Here is a 17,388-nt window from a genome sequence, read left to right on the forward strand (position 1 = left end):
ATATTCACTGCATGCCTCAGCACTCATTGGACTGCACACATCAAAACGTGTTACTTCCAACAAGTTGCTATCTTGTTCCATTTTACTGAAAAATGAGGCTTTTTAGTCATCCTGCCCATGTGGTATGATTTGCATATCTCAAGTGATTCAAAATCAAGTGAGTCCAAACGATCCATCTGCATGGAGTTTCTTCATGCGTATACTCCAATAGACATGGTTCGCATGTCTCAAACTTTTCAAAAACGAGTGAGTCCAAAGATCCATCAACATGGAGCTTCTTCATGCGTTTTATACCAATATGACTTACATGGCAGTGCCACAAGTAAGTGGTATTACTATCTTATATCTTTTGGCATGAAAATGTGTATCACTACGATCGAGATTCAATAAACCACTCCTTTAGGTGCAAGACCATTGAAGGTATTATTCAAATAAATAGAGTAACCATTATTCTCCTTAAATGAATAACCGTATTGCGATAGACATAATCCAACCATATCTATGCTCAACGCAAACACCAAATGACAATTATTCAGGTTTAATACTAATCTTGATGGTAGAGGGAGCGTGCGATGTTTGATCACATCAAACTTGGAAACACTTCCAACACATATCGTCAGCTCTCCTTTAGCTAGTCTCCATTTATTCCGTAGCTCTTTTATTTCGAGTTACTAACACTTAGCAACTGAACCGGTATCTTAATACCCTGATGCTACTAGGAGTACTAGTAAAGTACACATTAACATAATGTATATCTAATATACTTCTATCGACTTTGCCAGCCTTCTCATCTACTAAGTATCTAGGGTAATTCTGCTCCAGTGGTTGTTCCCCTTATTACAGAAGCACTTAGTCTCGAGTTTGGGTTCAACCTTGGGTTTCTTCACTAGAGCAGCAGCTGATTTGCCGTTTCATGAAGTATCCCTTCTTGCCCTTACCCTTCTTGAAACTAGTGGTTTCACCAACCATCAACAATTGATGCTCCTTCTTGATTTCTACTTTCGCGATGTCAAACAACGCGAATACCTCAAGGATCATCATCTCTATCCTTGATATGTTATAGTTCATCACGAAGCTCTAGCAGCTTGGTGGCAATGACTTTGGGGAAACATCATTATCTCATCTGGAAGATCAACTCCCACTCGATTCAAGTGATTGTTGCACTCAGACAATCTGAGCACAAGCTCAACGATTGAGCTTTTCTCCCTGAGTTTGCAGGCTAAGAAAATCGTCGGAGGTCTTATACCTCTTGACGTGGGCACGAGCCTGAAATCCCAATTTCAGCCCTCGAAACATCTCATATGTTCCGCGACATTTCGAAAACGTCTTCGGTGCCTCTACTTAAACCATTTAACTGAACTATCACGTAGTTATCAAAACGTGTATGCCTGATGTTCACAACATCGACAAACGACGTTTGGGGTTCAGCACACTGAGCGGTGCATTAAGGACATAAGCTTTCTACTGTCCGCATAATCGCTACTGTCAACTTTCAACTATATTTTCTCTAGGAACATATCTAAACAGTGGAACTGAAGCGCGAGCTTACGGCATAATTTGCAAAGATCTTTTGACTATGTTCAGGATAATTAAGTTCATCTTATGAACTCCCACTCAGATAAACATCCCTCTGGTCATATAAGTGATTACATGATCCGAGTCAACTAGGCCGTGTCCGATCATCACGTGAGACGGACTAGTCATCGTCGGTGAACATCTTCATGTTGATCGTATCTACTATACGACTCATGCTCGACCTTTCGGTCTCCGTGTTCCGAGGCCATGTCTGTACATGCTAGGCTCGTCAAGTTAACCCTAAGTGTATTGCATGTGTAAATCTGTCTTACACCCGTTGTATGTGAACGTAAGGATCTATCACACCCGATCATCACGTGGTGCTTCGAAACGACGAACTGTAGCAACGGTGCACAGTTAGGGGAGAACACTTCTTGAAATTGTTGTAAGGGATCATCTTATTTACTACCGTCGTTCTAAGTAAACAAGATGCATAAACATGATAAACATCACATGCAATCAAATAGTGACATGATATGGCCAATATCATTTTGCTCCTTTTGATCTCCATCTTCGGGGCTCCATGATCATCATCGTCACCGGCATGACACCATGATCTCCATCATCATGATCTCCATCATCGTCTCTTCATGAAGTTGTCTCGCCAACTATTACTTCTACTACTATGGCTACCGGTTAGCAATAAAGTAAAGTAATTACATGGCGTTGTTTAATGACACACAGGTCATACAATAAATTAAGACAGCTCATGATGCCACTGTTGGGGAACGTAGCAGAAATTCAAAATTTTCCTACGTGTCACCAAGATCTATCTAAGGAGAAACCAGCAACGAGGGGAAGGAGAGTGCATCTACATACCCTTGTAGATTGCTAAGCGGAAGCGTTCAAGAGAACGGGGTTGAAGGAGTCGTACTCGTCGTGATCCAAATCACCGGAGATCCTAGTGCCAAACGGACGGCACCTCCGCGTTCAACACACGTACAGCCCGGTGACGTCTCCCACGCCTTGATCCAGCAAGGAGAGAGGGAGAAGTTGAGGAAGACTCCATCCACCAGCAGCACAACGGCGTGGTGGTGATGGAGGAGTGTGGTAGTCCAGCAGGGCTTCGCCAAGCACCGCGGGAGAGGAGAAGGGAGAGAGGTAGGGCTGCGCCAAGAGGGAGGAAGTTCTCATGTATTGGGCAGCCCCAAAACCCCCACTATTTATAGGAGGAGGGGAGGGGGCTGCGCCCCCTCTAGGGTTCCCTCCCCAAGGGTGGCGGCAGCCCCCAGATGGCATCTGGTGCGGCCAGAAGGGGGAGAGGGGGAAGGCGCACCTAGGATGGGCCTTAGGGCCCATCTGCCCTAGGGTTTGCCCCCTTCCCCACTTCCCTTGCGCCTTGGGCCCTATGGGGGGGGCGCACCAGCCCACCTGGGGCTGGTCCCCTCCCACACTTGGCCCATGCTGCCCTCCAAGGTTGGTGGACCCACTTGGTGGACCCCCGGGACCCTCCCGGTGGTCCCGGTACGTTACCGGAAAAACCCGAAACTTTTTCGGTGACCAAAACAGGACTTCCCATATATAAATCTTTACCTCCGGACCATTCCGGAACTCCTCGTGACGTCCGGGATCTCATCCGGGACTCCGAACAACATTCGGTAACCACATACAAACTTCCTTTATAACCCTAGCGTCATCGAACCTTAAGTGTGTAGACCCTACGGGTTCGGGAACCATGCAGACATGACCGAGACGTTCTCCGGTCAATAACCAACAGCGGGATCTGGATACCCATGTTGGCTCCCACATGTTCCACGATGATCTCATCGGATGAACCACGATGTCAAGGACTCAATCAATCCCGTATACAATTCCCTTTGTCTAGCGGTATTATACTTGCCCGAGATTCGATCGTCGGTATACCGATACCTTGTTCAATCTCGTTACCGGCAAGTCTCTTTACTCGTTCCGTAACACATCATCCCGTGATCAACCCCTTGGTCACATTGTGCACATTATGATGATGTCCTACCGAGTGGGCCCAGAGATAGCTCTCCGTTTACACGGAGTGACAAATCCCAGTCTCGATTCATGCCAACCCAACAGACACTTTCGGAGATACCTGTAGTGCACCTTTATAGCCACCCAGTTACGTTGTGACGTTTGGTACACCCAAAGCATTCCTACGGTATCCGGGAGTTGCACAATCTCATGGTCTAAGGAAATGATACTTGACATTAGAAAAGCTTTAGCATACGAACTACACGATCTTTGTGCTAGGCTTAGGATTGGGTCTTGTCCATCACATCATTCTCCTAATGATGTGATCCCGTTATCAATGACATCCAATGTCCATAGCCAGGAAACCATGACTATCTGTTGATCACAACGAGCTAGTCAACTAGAGGCTCACTAGGGACATATTGTGGTCTATGTATTCACACGTGTATTACGATTTCCGGATAATACAGTTATAGCATGAATAAAAGACTATTATCATGAACAAAGAAATATAATAATAACACTTTTATTATTGCCTCTAGGGCATATTTCCAACATAAACTTGGTGTACCATTTGTGAAACAAAGGAGGTACATAATAAATTGTAACACATGTGTCATAGTTTCGAAGCAAAACAAATATGTAATGCATGTAAGATAATCGTTGACTTGTACCTATCCAACATAATAAATTATCGCATTACAATGAGAAGTGCAAATAAAATTTGTTGCATATATATGCATCTCTAAAAATATGCCATAACATTTACGTTGTTGCAGGGTGTCTGAAGCCAAAACTTAATGAGTTGGTTTAGGTTCAACTCATTTTTAGTTGAATAGCGATTTGTGCTCATGTTGGTTCCTTTCTTTTTGAATCGTCCAGAGTTGAGCTCGAGTGCTAACAAGCATGAAGGTCTCTCTTTGCATCCTCAGTGACCTCACCCAGAAGGCTATACCTTGCCCCCATTGCGTTGCTGCGAGAATTGGTTGATAAAATTTTGGGTTGATAATAGGAGAACCAAAATTAAAAATACATATAACTTACTGTATTTGATTATGTATAGTTGCAACAATATTTGTTGAATATAAGTAGAATAATTTAATGAAAAACATTTTCCCATGCATGGTTTAATGTTGTGGTAGGTCTTTTCTCATGCATGTCTGCATGTTGAGGCGAGCTTTACCTCATTCATAATTGTATGGTGAGGTGGCATGCATATTGAGATAAATAAACTAGTAGGGATGGCTCAGGCTGCCCGTACTGGGTGGTATTATAAGTCAGTATCATGCCTATGATACTAGCATATCACACTACCTCTGTAATGCATATAATATCATATATTAGTATCTTAGATGACCTTATTTATTGTCATGCAAGACATATAGTAGTTTAATATTTATTATGATACGTGTCATGATATGATACTCAATCTTCTATTTCTTCATTTATTTTATGCCACTTCATCAAACTTGTCTGGTTGACATGCATAATACTAGTTATGATACTCTCAGCCTTAGGTATATAGATTAATTATGTGTAGTTCTAACAATATTCATTGAATATAAGTAGAATAATTTAATGGAAAAAACCATGCATGGTTGAATGTTGTGGTAGGTCTTTTCTCATGCATGCTTGCATGTTGACGTGGGCCTTATCCCATTCATAATTGTATGGTGAGGTGTCAATGCTCGCATGTTAAGATAAATAATTTAGTGGGATGACTCTCTTCGGTATACTAGATGATATCCCACGTGTTGCTGCAATGACTGGTTGCAATATTTTTGATGAAATTTAGATATAAATAAAAATAGATATAATATATTGTATTTTATTACTACATAGTTGTAAATATATATAGAACATAAGTTGCATTTCCCATGCATGTTAGACTAGCCAAAGTGGGAGTAACTTCAGCAGTAACATGGAGTCCAACTCAGCAAATTTGCTTATGTGGCAATGAGTTAATGCGGAGAGAGGTAGTTTGAGTAACTTAGCTACTTACTGTAATATCACATGTCCCAATGCAATATGAGTCTATAATCTAATAAATGAATCTTTGCATGACACCACACTGATGTTACTGCCCACTATGAAGGTAGTTACATAGCCTAGGGATATGTGTATGTTACTAGGGTATGTTACTCTCCATTGTGGCTAGTCTTAAGAGATATATAATTTGATGAGGTGGCACGTGTGGTGAGTTGGGATGTGTGCATGTCGAGAGATAGTATAAATGTCATTACCAATGCATGTTAAGAGAAATAATTAATAGAGTGATGAGGTGGCATGTGTTCATGTTGAGATCAACTATTTAGGCATATAGTATATGATTATATCACATCAAATATGTTGTTGGTAGATTATTAGTTGGACCTATTTGAAAAGGGCTTTATTAGTTACATGTGTTACTTACATTTCGGACAACATATTGGTTTTGTAGATGATGAAGATCTAGAAACTCACCACTTATCCAAGAACTTTATAGGGCTCATATGATTTTTCTAATATCATACAAAGTCAATGTTAATTTGTCTTTACACCAGAGTCAACACCAAAAGGTAACATTTCAAGGTTTCCTTCCTATTTGGCTTAGAAACCCCAACCATCTATCTAAAATATTGTCCCCTCACTAAGGATGTCTTGGGTAAACATGGACAAATGGTCAGCTCCTAGTTGTGCATAACCAAAACATGTTTGTGTTGCTTATCAGTTAGGGGGGCCTTGTTGTATCAACCTGACAAGAATATCGAACACAAACATAGTGGGCATGTCATCTCAGTATCATGAAGGAGCAAATTGTTACATCTCCATGGAAGATATGCAAATCTACATGGAGGTCACTGATAGGGCCCTCAAGGATATCGGCTAGAGGGCACTCGCTTTTGGCATGCTTGACCAACATGTGGTGCAATACATAAGTAGCAAGTGTTTGAAGTTTTAGAGTTTTGGTGTGTCACAGAAAATTGACATGGCGGGCTATACTGCGGCATCCGACTACAAACGATGAAGAGGAAGGCGACAACGAATTGGTGTGGGGCATCATCTTTTTGTGAGTGGGACCTGTGGCCCGTTGAATGTGAGTACAGCCTGTGGGAAAGTGTAACTGGCAATTGTGGAGCTTAGTGGGGTCCATTCGATGCTCCGGCCACCCCTTCCCAAAGCGCAAAAATAATTATAAGACATATGACCATTTCTTGGCCCAGTTATGTGGTCATGAGAGGTTGAGCGGTAGGTCTTGAAGGATCATGATGATGAATCGCGAAGTCCAACTTCACAACACACCCATGCACGCATCCCGAATTCACATCTTTCATTGTCTCCCCTCTCTCGTCCACCCCCTAATGGATCCTACTAATGCTAGGTCTTCTTCTTCCCCTAGTCCCCTCTCCCCTGGGCCCCCTTCAAATCCTATCCCTAAATATCCATCTCCTTAGTGTGTGTAATCCCTCTTTTCTACTAAATTCCTTCTCAGATCAAGCAATCAAAGTGAATCTGAACTACAAAAATCTAGGGGGGGGGGATATTCTTGCAAAGCTATTGTAGTTAGGTGTGTCATATGTGGAATTTAGTTTTACAATTGCATCTTGCAATGTAAATTGCAGAGCACCTTCATCTTAATTGGTAAATAAGTAGGTTGCTTCGAGTTAAAGAACCAGTGTAGAATTATTGGTGCTAACTGTATTTTTTGTAAATTCAATATAGGTACCAATATTCTAAAGTAAACAACTATGCAATCACTTCCAAAGGAAAAAAGATGATGCAACCATTAAAGTGAAGTTTTTTTGCCTCTTGAACTACCATTGCATTGCATGCACAAGAATATCTACCTCTTCATGAAGAATGTCATCATAGTGAAAATGAAGAATATTTGGCAAATGAGCATATCATACTTCAAGGCATTGAGTCCTTGGAGAGAGATCACGAATTGTGCCCATATTCCTGCCAATATCCCCCTAATGTGAGAGATGAAATGTTAAGAGCATACTTGCAGCTAGGTCTGATGCAACCAAAATTGAATAAGTATAAACCTCCAAGAAGATCTGGACATCAACAACAGTTCCAATTTGGCAAGTTCAATCCTTTCCCATGACGGTTAGAATAATATAGTAGCAGAAACCAACTTGCATATTGTTTTTTCTGCTTCCTCGACAACAAAAACATCAAGAAATAAAGTGGTTTTGATGCATGCCCTCACACCTCCTTGTTTAGACCATCGTAGAATTAATAATGGGATGTCCGTTCTTAGCTCATGTTGGATCTAATCCATTCTCAAAACACAAAAATGTAGCGAGGGTCTGTCAAGCTATGTTCGACCAACGAAAACACACAGTAAACATAATAGAGGAGCAAAGTAACATGGAGAAAAGAGATATATTTTATGACCGAGAACATCAAGTGCAAATCTAGAGTGGGTCAACTTCCAATCGTGTGCTTTCAAAGGTCACGACCAGACACCTGAGTCAAGAAACATAGCAAACCTCATTGAATTGGTAAAGCTTCTTCATAATTCAATCCCAAAATTACAAATCTAGTTTTAGATAATGCTCAGTGGTGTTTCAAATACACATCCCATGAAATTTAGCAGGAGATATTGATCATTTACATAATGACAGCCAGGCAGTATATCCGCCAAGGGATTGATGATTTAAAAAATCTCTATTCTAGTGAATGAAACATGTGATGCTTCTAAAAAGACCAAATGGTCGTAGTGTTCATATTTCTTGATAAAAAAGTGTTGGTGCAATATCTTGCCTCCTCGTGTTTTGGAGATTGTTGCCAGAAACATGCATGGACTGATTTGTTTACTAGTGCAAACAGAGAGAAATAGTCCATGCAAGTCTGAGGAGAATGATATATATGTTCGGTGTTGAAGTTCGAAGAACTTCACCAAAGATCATCTGCTTAGCAGAGAAGGAAGAGCTACACTTCAAAGGAATGATAATGAGAAGCTTGTGTTGAAGGAATTAACCCCTTCAAAATTATTGCTGACGCAAAGCAATTCTCATTCGGTTGTCCGAGGAAGAATGACCGCAGTCGAGAAGATTGAAGGCGAAGTGAAGACGTAGCATTCATTTTGTTGTTCTTCTTTCTCTTATTTGAGTCACGGGACCTCGTACCATTAAGAGGGGTATAGGTTCTCGAAGCTTGGATTTGTTGTGGTGCTTGGCTGAAACCTATGAAAGATTGAGAGAAATCTCGTATTGCTCCAAATGATTACCTGCCAGCAGAAGACGATGTTCTTCGATGTTGTAGGGGATATCTTTCAGAATGAGGAGTTAGAATTACTTCCTCCACAAGGAATGTTACCATTGTGCTCAAAATCCGACCATTGAAAACGTGTCGTTCGGCAATTGGTTGAGCCACATGTTCAATTTGGTCATTTCCTTCAAGGAAGGATGTGGCTATAAATAGCCACCTCGCACCAACGTTGTCTGTTGGCTGCTCCACTTGAGATTCTAAGAAGATTGATTGAGCACCCCTCTTGATATATTTGATTTTAATATCCATCGAGAGAAAATCAAGAGCCGAAAACTTAGACAGTGGTGAGCACCACAATAGTTCTGAGTTAGAGTTCTTGTATCTATTACTCTTGAGAACTATACACTCGCTAGATGGATAGGTGTCGGCTTGAGTGTCGAAGAGTAATTGTCTTCACCAAGCAAAGTCTTCAGCAACCAAGTGTAATTGTGGTTCACAAAGAAGTTGTTGGAGGTTTGGAGATTGCCGACATGTATCTACTACAAGTGAAATCAACCCGAGTCTGATCAGCTTCAGGTTGAAGGAGAATAGGATGGAAAGAGGTTTGCTCCTCTGTTCAATCACAAGTCCCTCCAACCAGACGTAGTCCTTTTGCAGAAGGGCAAACTGGTCTACCAAATCCTTCCACCGCCATCGAGAACCACTAGTTCTTTCTAATCTACTACAAATCTTGTTTACTATCGAGTGATCTGTACTGATAGTTTTCATTATCATGTATGCATATTTGTAGCATGTTTTACTTTCGAGTGATCGTATCTATTCTGTGTGTGGGTTTCTCATTCGTACTTTCATCCATTTTCATTCATTCTCTCATGCTATTCATTCTGTTGGCATATTGTGTTGCCATCGTCGTAATGAAAGCAGTGAGCTAAAATTCCCTAACGATTATCATATCTTTCCTCGAAAGATTTTCATAGTCACCTCAATACCTTGTCTTTCGGTTTGATTTAGTACATAATCTTTGGTGCTTAATCTACTTAGTTTATTCCGCTGCACTGTTTGGTTTTGTTTCAAAGTTTCACAAGAAATTTTGAATCTCCCATTCACCCCCCTCTAGTTGATATACTCGGAATTGTCTACTTAATTGTCCAAGTACTACTTTGATGTTCAAAATTTATGTAGCCGAGGATATGATGGGGCTGGCAATATGAAGGGCGAGTTCAGTTGATTACAAACACTTATCCCCATGGATTGTCCATATGCATACTATGTCCACTAATATTCCCATTGTCTACAACTTTTCCTTGACGTTGCACACATGGATGTGATTCCCGTTAGCACTTTTTCAAAAAAAATATACATCATAAAAAATTGACTCCTTGTCAAAGTTACATGATGAGTACATAATGACCAAGTTTTTGATATTGCACATTTGCTTGCAATGGACGAGATCGAGATAGACCGGGGGGGGGGGACAAATCAAGGCACGAAAGCGTCCATGTCAAAGGATAAAGATGAATCTAGAGGCCAATGAATAGGTACAATTACAAATTTTACTTAGTTATTAGCAAGTTCAGGCAATGTAATATATTAAAGGTGAGCCTAAACAATTTCTATGGTGCATTAACAAGCACAATATAATGAGCTCAACAAGATGTAGTGAATGCAAGGTCAAGTGACCAAAGTAAATCACAAGTAAAGGAGCTAGGGTTAGATATAACTGAAGACATGGAGACGAGGATGTACCCTGATGTTCACTTCCTTAGAGGGAAGTTAGTTACTATTGGAGGGATGAATGTTACCACAAAGGTACAACAACATCACAAAGGCTCGCCCTATTCTCCTTGAGATATCACCAGGAAGGTGACTCCAAACCACTAGTGGTATACCTTCAGGTGGCCTCCAAGACTTCATAAATTATCTGAGGGTAAATCACAAATTGATTCCGCACCAAAGACCTACTACCGCCTAGGGGTCTCAAACCTCCAAGAGTAACAAATCCTCCATGAAATCTTAGGGGAACCAAGATTCCTATGGTGAAAATATAGAGCATATGGCTACTCCATATTTTCCATCAAAGGTGTGGAATGATTTTACAGATAGAAGTGGAGGCTATTGAGCTTTCTAGCTTCTGATAAATGGAGGGAGAGGGAGAGGGAGAGAGAGAGAGAGACATAGATAGATAGATAGAGAGAGAGAGAGAGAGAGAGAGAGAAAGAATAACTAAAAGTCAAATGGGGTGGATAACCCTTGGAGAGATGAAGTGGCCCTATATATAGGTCCACTTGAAATATGGTCGTTGGGGCTTTTGATACCTCCCAAAAGTGCGTTTTGGACTAAACTTCTGGCATTTCCCGGATTCCAATGTCACTTCTGGAGCATGCTTTTTGGCTGAAATCAGAGGCTCTGGTGTCAAGCCGGAATATGTGCCGGAGGTAGCACTGGATTCTGGTGTTGTTTGATTATGGGGAGGACTCCAGAGTTCTGGATTCTGGAGATGACTCTGAAGCGTATTCTGGCAGAACAGCAGAGGATCTATTGTCTAGTCGAAATCGGCACCGGAGGCAACACCATATTCCAGAAGGTCCGAGAAGGTCCTCTCATGACCACCGGCAACAACTTTTGGCAAGTGTACAAACAAGAAACAACCCAAATTGATTGTTTCAAGATGGATTCTTTGGCTATTTGGGTAGCTTATATATGGTATAGATTGGGATGTGTATTTTGGGATTTTCCAAAAGAGAATGAGTTTCACCATAATTTCATTGAGCACATGTCTTAATAGTGTGATTTCCTATACTCGGTGAATATAAAATGCTATGAATTTGAGTACGTTGCCTTCTCTTTTTCTGAATTGGGGTTCCAGATTCATCTTTCTTCAACCTTTTGGAGTAATCCACCTTGTATATACTTAGCACACCAGATTACTTGATAACCCACAAGTATAGGGGATTGCAACAATTTTTGAGGGTAGAGTATTCAACCCAAATTTATTGATTCGACAAAAGTGGGGCCAAAGAATATTCATGAGTATTAGCAGTTGAGTTGTTAATTCAACCACACCTGAAAGGCTTAGTATCTATAACAAAAAAATTGTAGCAAAGTAGTATGGAAGTAACGATAATGGTGGCAAAAGTAACAGTAGCCGTTTCGTAGCAATTGTAACAGTGGCAATGACAAAGTAACTTAGCAAAGATCAATATGTGAAAATCTCGTAGGCAATGGATAAGTGATGGATAATTATGTTGGATGGCATTCATCATGCAACAGTCATAACATAGGGTGACACAGAACTAGCTCCAATACATCAATATAATGTAGGCATGTATTTCGTATATAGTCATACGTGCTTATGGAAAAGAACTTGCATGGCATATTTGGTCCTACCCTCCCGTGGTAGCAAGGTCCTAATGGAAACTAAGGGATATTAAGGCCTCCTTTTAATAGAGAACCGGAACAAACATTAGCACTTAGTGAATACATGAACTCCTCAAACTACGGTAATCACCGGAAAGAATCCCAATTATTGTCACCTTGGGGTATGCGGATCATAACTCGTAATAGGTGTCTACAACTTGCAAGATCAGATCAAGAACACAAATATATTCATGAAAACATAATGGTTCAGATTTGAACTCATGGCACTCGGGCCCTAGTGACAAGCATTAAGCATAGCAAAGTCATAGAAACATCTATCTCAGAACATAGTGGATACTAGGGAACAAACCCTAACAAAACTAACTCAATTACATGCTAAATCTCATCCAACCCATCACCGTCTAGCAAGCCTACGAAGGAATTACTCACTCTCGATGGTGAGCATCATGGAATTGTTGATGGAGGAAGGTTGGTGATGATGATGGTGACGAATCCCCCTCTCCGGAGCCCTGAACGGACTCCAGATCAGCCCTCCTGATGAAGAACGGGAGGCGGCGGCGGCTCCCTATCATAAAACATGATGAACTCTTCTCTTTGATTTTTTTTCTCCCTGAATAGGGTTATATGGAGTTGGAGTTGAGGCCGGAGGGGCTCCGGGGGGGGGGGGCACAAGCATGTAGGGCGCGCCCCCAGGGCTTGTGGCCTATGGATGGCCCCCCTCTGGATAATTCTTGCATCAGTATTTTTTATTAATTCGAAAAATATTCTCCATAAATTTTCAGGTCAATCCGAGAACTTTTATTTCTGCACAAAAATGAACCCATGGCAATTCTGCTGAAAATAGCGCCAGTCTGGGTTAATTCCATTCAAATCATGCATGTTAGGGTCCAAAATAAGGCGAAAAGAGCTTGGAAAAGTAGATACAATGGAGACGTATCAACTCCCACAAGTTTAACCCATTGCTTGTTCTCAAGCAATTTAGTTGACAAACTCAAAGTGACAAATAAAAACTTTTACAAACTCTGTTTGATCTTGTTGTTGCAAATATGTCTAACTAATCTTCAAGTTTTCAGCAAAGATTATGAACTAACCATATTCACAATCTCTATTCCTAATATCTGAGTATGTAGGTCATCGTCTGCTCTTTTGTTCGTAGCCTCCCCACTCCCGATCAAACCATCAAGACCAGCCCACACCGATTTTATTTTCTTTATTCTTACTTCAGTTTTCTCTCAATTACACCAGCTCATCTGGTTCTTTCTCGAGTTATTGCCCACGATTGCCCCCTCTTCCACTTCCCCATTGTTCCCAAGTTTGTTGTCCATGATTGACACCTCTTCTCGATGTTTTCCCCGCTCTTCCATCATGTTGTTCTCTCCCACAAAAACCAATCTAGGGTTCTAGCACCTACAACGGGGGTGAGTGGAAATCCACGGGAGCGAGGCGAAGGCCATGCCGATTGAAAAGGGCAGGTACAGAATTCTGTGCAACCAATGCCGCACGGGCGCCGCCACTCCTCGCACCTCTTCTTGGAATCCCCTCCCCTCCCCGTATGTTCCACCCCGGGGCGACGCGACCGACCAAAATCCAGCCCTTCCGCTTCCCCACCGCGCTTCGGAGCGGCGACTCGCTCCCTCAAATACGCTTCTGCCAGCTCAGAGTGCAAGGTCTGTCTCTGTCTCTTGGGGAGCCAGGATGATGGGTGGGAGGAGCAGGAGTGGAACCTACAGGTGGTGAGGTGGACGCAGCGGTCATGCCGGGTGAGAGGAGCGGCCGGGGTCGTCAGGCGGATGGTGATGGGGCCGGAGGAGCGCAGCACGACCACGGCTATGCGGCGTGTTGTGTGCTACAGGTTAGCGTCCGGTGTGCTACTAAATTGCATTGTAATTCTCACGGCGCTTTGGATTTGTTGTCATATTTCTGGTGCTTGCTTGTATGCCTGCCTGCCTAATTTGTCTTGCTTTTTTTGGTTGATTTTGTTGGGTCGTTTCAAACGGATGTTGGTTAGTTAGCCGTTGCTTCCGGTAATGGGATGGAAGCTTGTTACTAAGTTGTTATGGCAGCCGAACCAAGTGGGGGTTGCTTTTTCTGTTGTTTGCATTCCTAATTAGTTTCTTCTAGGACAAAATCAGGGAGAAACCATGGAAATTGCAATTAGATATTAGATACAAGCTTCCTCTGTTTAGCGTTTGGTCGAGGAAAACGAACAACAAGGAAGACATCATGCGAATTTCTAAAGAACTGATCCGTCTAGAAAAATTCAAAGAACATCATTAGATTAGAGAGGCTACAATAATACTAGAGCAGGATAAACCCTGGGAACTTAGAGGATTGGTAAATGTCGGTATGGCCCAAACTTGCATCTTTTTTCATGTCGATTTACATCCATCTTCTTGGCAATTCAGATTGACGAAGGATGTTGCATTAGGGAATGCATGAAGGATGTCTACATCGAGCCGGAGAAGGGTGTGGATGCGGTGGTGACGACCGCAAAGGAGGTGGAGCCAAGGTTTGGGTGGAGCAGAGCAGGTGGGGGCGGAGCTCTGCAGCTATTGCACCTCCAGCCTATTTCCTCCTCTCCCTGATTGACACCCCTTCCCAATGCAAGTTGGCGAGCCCGACTACTGGAACGGGCAGCCCCAATAGTGCGGCTTGGTGAGTGTGGACAGGGGAAGGGGCATGTGCAGGCTGGGCTTTGTTGTGTGCCAGGTGAGATTGGGGAGGGCTCCGAGCCGAGGTATTCACCGACTAGAGCGGGTGGCGGAATGTTGAGGCCGATCTGACCCCTCTCCTCTGCCCTCTTTGTCTTCCTCCTTCGTTTCTTCCACAAGCAGCATGGAGAACCAAAACTTTTCAGATTTTATGCCCTATGATCTGACCAATCTCCCCCCTCTTTAAGTAGCACTTAGGAGTAAAACGTTGCTGCTGGTGAGCACCAGAACATGGAGAAAGCAGCAAGGCACTCTCCTTCCCCTAAAAAAATAGAGGTATGCACATATGCTTTACCAGCTTTACTACAAGGGATATTCATAAGCTTGGATTACATGAGGAAACTATAGTAGGAAATGTGGTGCATGGCTTCTATCCTACACTAGTTTGAAATGACTCCAATTCTATTACACCCGATTCATTACTTCAACCAGTTAATACCATGTTTATTTGACTAAACCATGGCACTTGTAAGAAAGAACATACTCATTTAACAAGACAATTGCATCAGCATTTAGCTCTTTGGTCCATGAAATATGTTGTCATTGCTCCAACTTTAGCTGGCCGAACTGGTAAAATTCGGTTTTTAGACAAACACCATCTTACCTTAATGGAACCCATAACAACTATGCAAGAGTTTTTGTCTTAAAATTGCGATGGCATAACCATGGAAATTAGACATCCTTTTTCTTCCTTTCTTCCTTCTTATGTGGGTAAATAGTTTTAATTTATTATTATTGTCTAATTTTGTGCCAATTTCGGGTGAATCAGAATGCCATAGGACTTTTGCATTATTTTTCTGCTATTTTTCTTGGTGTTAGGTTACATACTGCATACTTAACTGATGGCATGTTTTTTCTTTCAGGTTATGTGATCAATGCCATTTAGTATATAAGATATATGTATCTTCGTTTTGTATTTCTTTTAAGGAACTTGAAATTTATTTTGCATTTAAGTTAGTTACTCATGGTGATAGATTTGAGCCTTTCCTTATATTTGGCCAATTAAATCTTTCTAAACATTAAAGATACTTATGCTGATTACCTGTCAAATATTTGTGTTGGGAACTAAAGCAATATCATGTTCAATGCATTGCTATCTTTCTAGATGAAATTTGACTAAAAGGACGCCATGGAGAGGGTTGAGGTTGACAGACTTTGTTGTTGCTGGAAATTCAACCAGAAGCTATTAATTCAGCAATGATAGTGAGTTTGGAATCTTGCTGTTATTTGTGGTCTGTCTTTAGATATAGGAAGGCATTGAACACGGCTTCTGATCATTGGCTCCACTTCCTAGGTGTCTTCTAATGATATATAATGACTCATGCTAGAAAATAAAACTGCATCCAGTAAATATCACCACCAATTTGTATTGTGTATGGCAAGACTCTTCCGTGAGAACATTATGATGTCACCAAACAACAAGTTAGAAAACTGGTATAAACACTGCAGTTTTTGTCTTTCATGTCTATGACTCTATTATTGGAAGTACTTTGCTTATTCAATAATATGGCATATCAACATTTTTTATTCATTTGGATTGTTATTTGATTATTCATGCAGCTACATGGTGAACTATGTAAAAAACTTTACACTATAGTTCATGAAGTTTTGAATGCCATCTCTGCCTTGAGAGTACAAGACCTGGAAGTAGTTCTGGACTTCTGGTGTTGAGCTCCTTGCGCATAGCTGTTGATAAAGCCAAGAATCTACTTCAGTACTTCTCAGAGTTAGCAAGCTTTAGTTTGTATATATAATTTTTTGGGGGGAATACTTGGTATATTTTTTATGTGGATGAAGTAAAAGCTTATTAGACTATGTATACATGGACTGTACTTTTACTGCATGACTACATTATAGTACAAAATTGTTATTGGTAGTTGGATAATCTCGCTCATCAAACTTGCTGGTTGTGTCTGATGTTAGAGAACAAGTATTCTAATATTTCTGCACCAAGGGTCTGACACCTAATTACTGCATCAATGGTCTGATAGCATCCTAGTGTCAACAAAATGGGGTTCTAGTTTCTTCCACCCTGCCAGCATCTCCAAAGCTGAAATATTTGAGGATAAAAAAGTAGCAAATGCCTGGCGACTAATGGTGTTAGCATGATTTTGTTCTTAGACACGGGCGTAAAAGATGACAAGCCCAATACTGATGCTACTTTGGAGAAGTGCTATTTTCAGAATAACCCTAACCTTGTAGAGTCTACACCCAAGAGATGTGAGCATTGGTTGAAGGTGCTGAACAAGAGTAGTGAGTGCATCGATGAGCAGCCTGAAGTGGTCGAGCAGGTCAGGTTCCAGTTGAAGGATGATGATGAGCTCATGGACTATGTGGGTGCTAATGGTATTACTGAGCCACTCACCTAAAATATAATGTAGAAAATGTGGCAAATTACATTTCCTCACAGATGTCTTTGTAGCAAATTGCATGGGTAAGCGACATTGGTTGGTTGCTTCAAAGAGTTAGTAGGGAACATGGTGGCATATCAGTTGCATGCCCAGCAACCGACACCATATTTTTGTTTTGTGGTAATGGCTTAGGGGGCTTCACGGGAGGCGCACGCCTGATCCCTTGATGGATG

General features: G+C 41.6%; 1 protein-coding gene across 2 annotated transcripts; it reads left to right on the forward strand.

Moving 5' to 3' along the window:
* Positions 1-13,294: 13,294 nt before the first annotated feature.
* LOC123091423 (uncharacterized) lies at positions 13,295-16,564 on the forward strand. 2 transcript variants are annotated; one of them, XR_006443103.1, is made up of 3 exons: positions 13,295-13,945; positions 14,499-15,080; positions 15,910-16,564. XR_006443103.1 is itself a non-coding variant. In XM_044512930.1 (2 exons), exons 1-2 carry the CDS (start codon positions 13,587-13,589, stop codon positions 14,530-14,532), a joined length of 393 nt encoding a protein of 130 aa, XP_044368865.1. In that variant the 5' UTR covers positions 13,295-13,586; the 3' UTR covers positions 14,533-15,507. The 2 variants fall into 2 exon arrangements, 1 of the variants encoding a protein (XP_044368865.1); XM_044512930.1 differs by lacking the exon at positions 15,910-16,564 and having other exon boundaries at positions 14,499-15,507.
* Positions 16,565-17,388: the final 824 nt, after the last annotated feature.

Source organism: Triticum aestivum, chromosome 1B (assembly GCF_018294505.1).
Source record: "Triticum aestivum cultivar Chinese Spring chromosome 1B, IWGSC CS RefSeq v2.1, whole genome shotgun sequence".
Lineage (NCBI taxonomy): Eukaryota > Viridiplantae > Streptophyta > Magnoliopsida > Poales > Poaceae > Triticum > Triticum aestivum.

Coding starts and splice junctions, on each gene's coding strand:
- LOC123091423 (XM_044512930.1), top strand. CDS start 13,587: ATGCCGCACGGGCGCCGCCACTCCTCGCACCTCTTCTTGGAATCCCCT. Junction 13,946..14,498: donor CGGCGTGTTGTGTGCTACAG/GTTAGCGTCCGG, acceptor TTGGCAATTCAG/ATTGACGAAGGATGTTGCAT.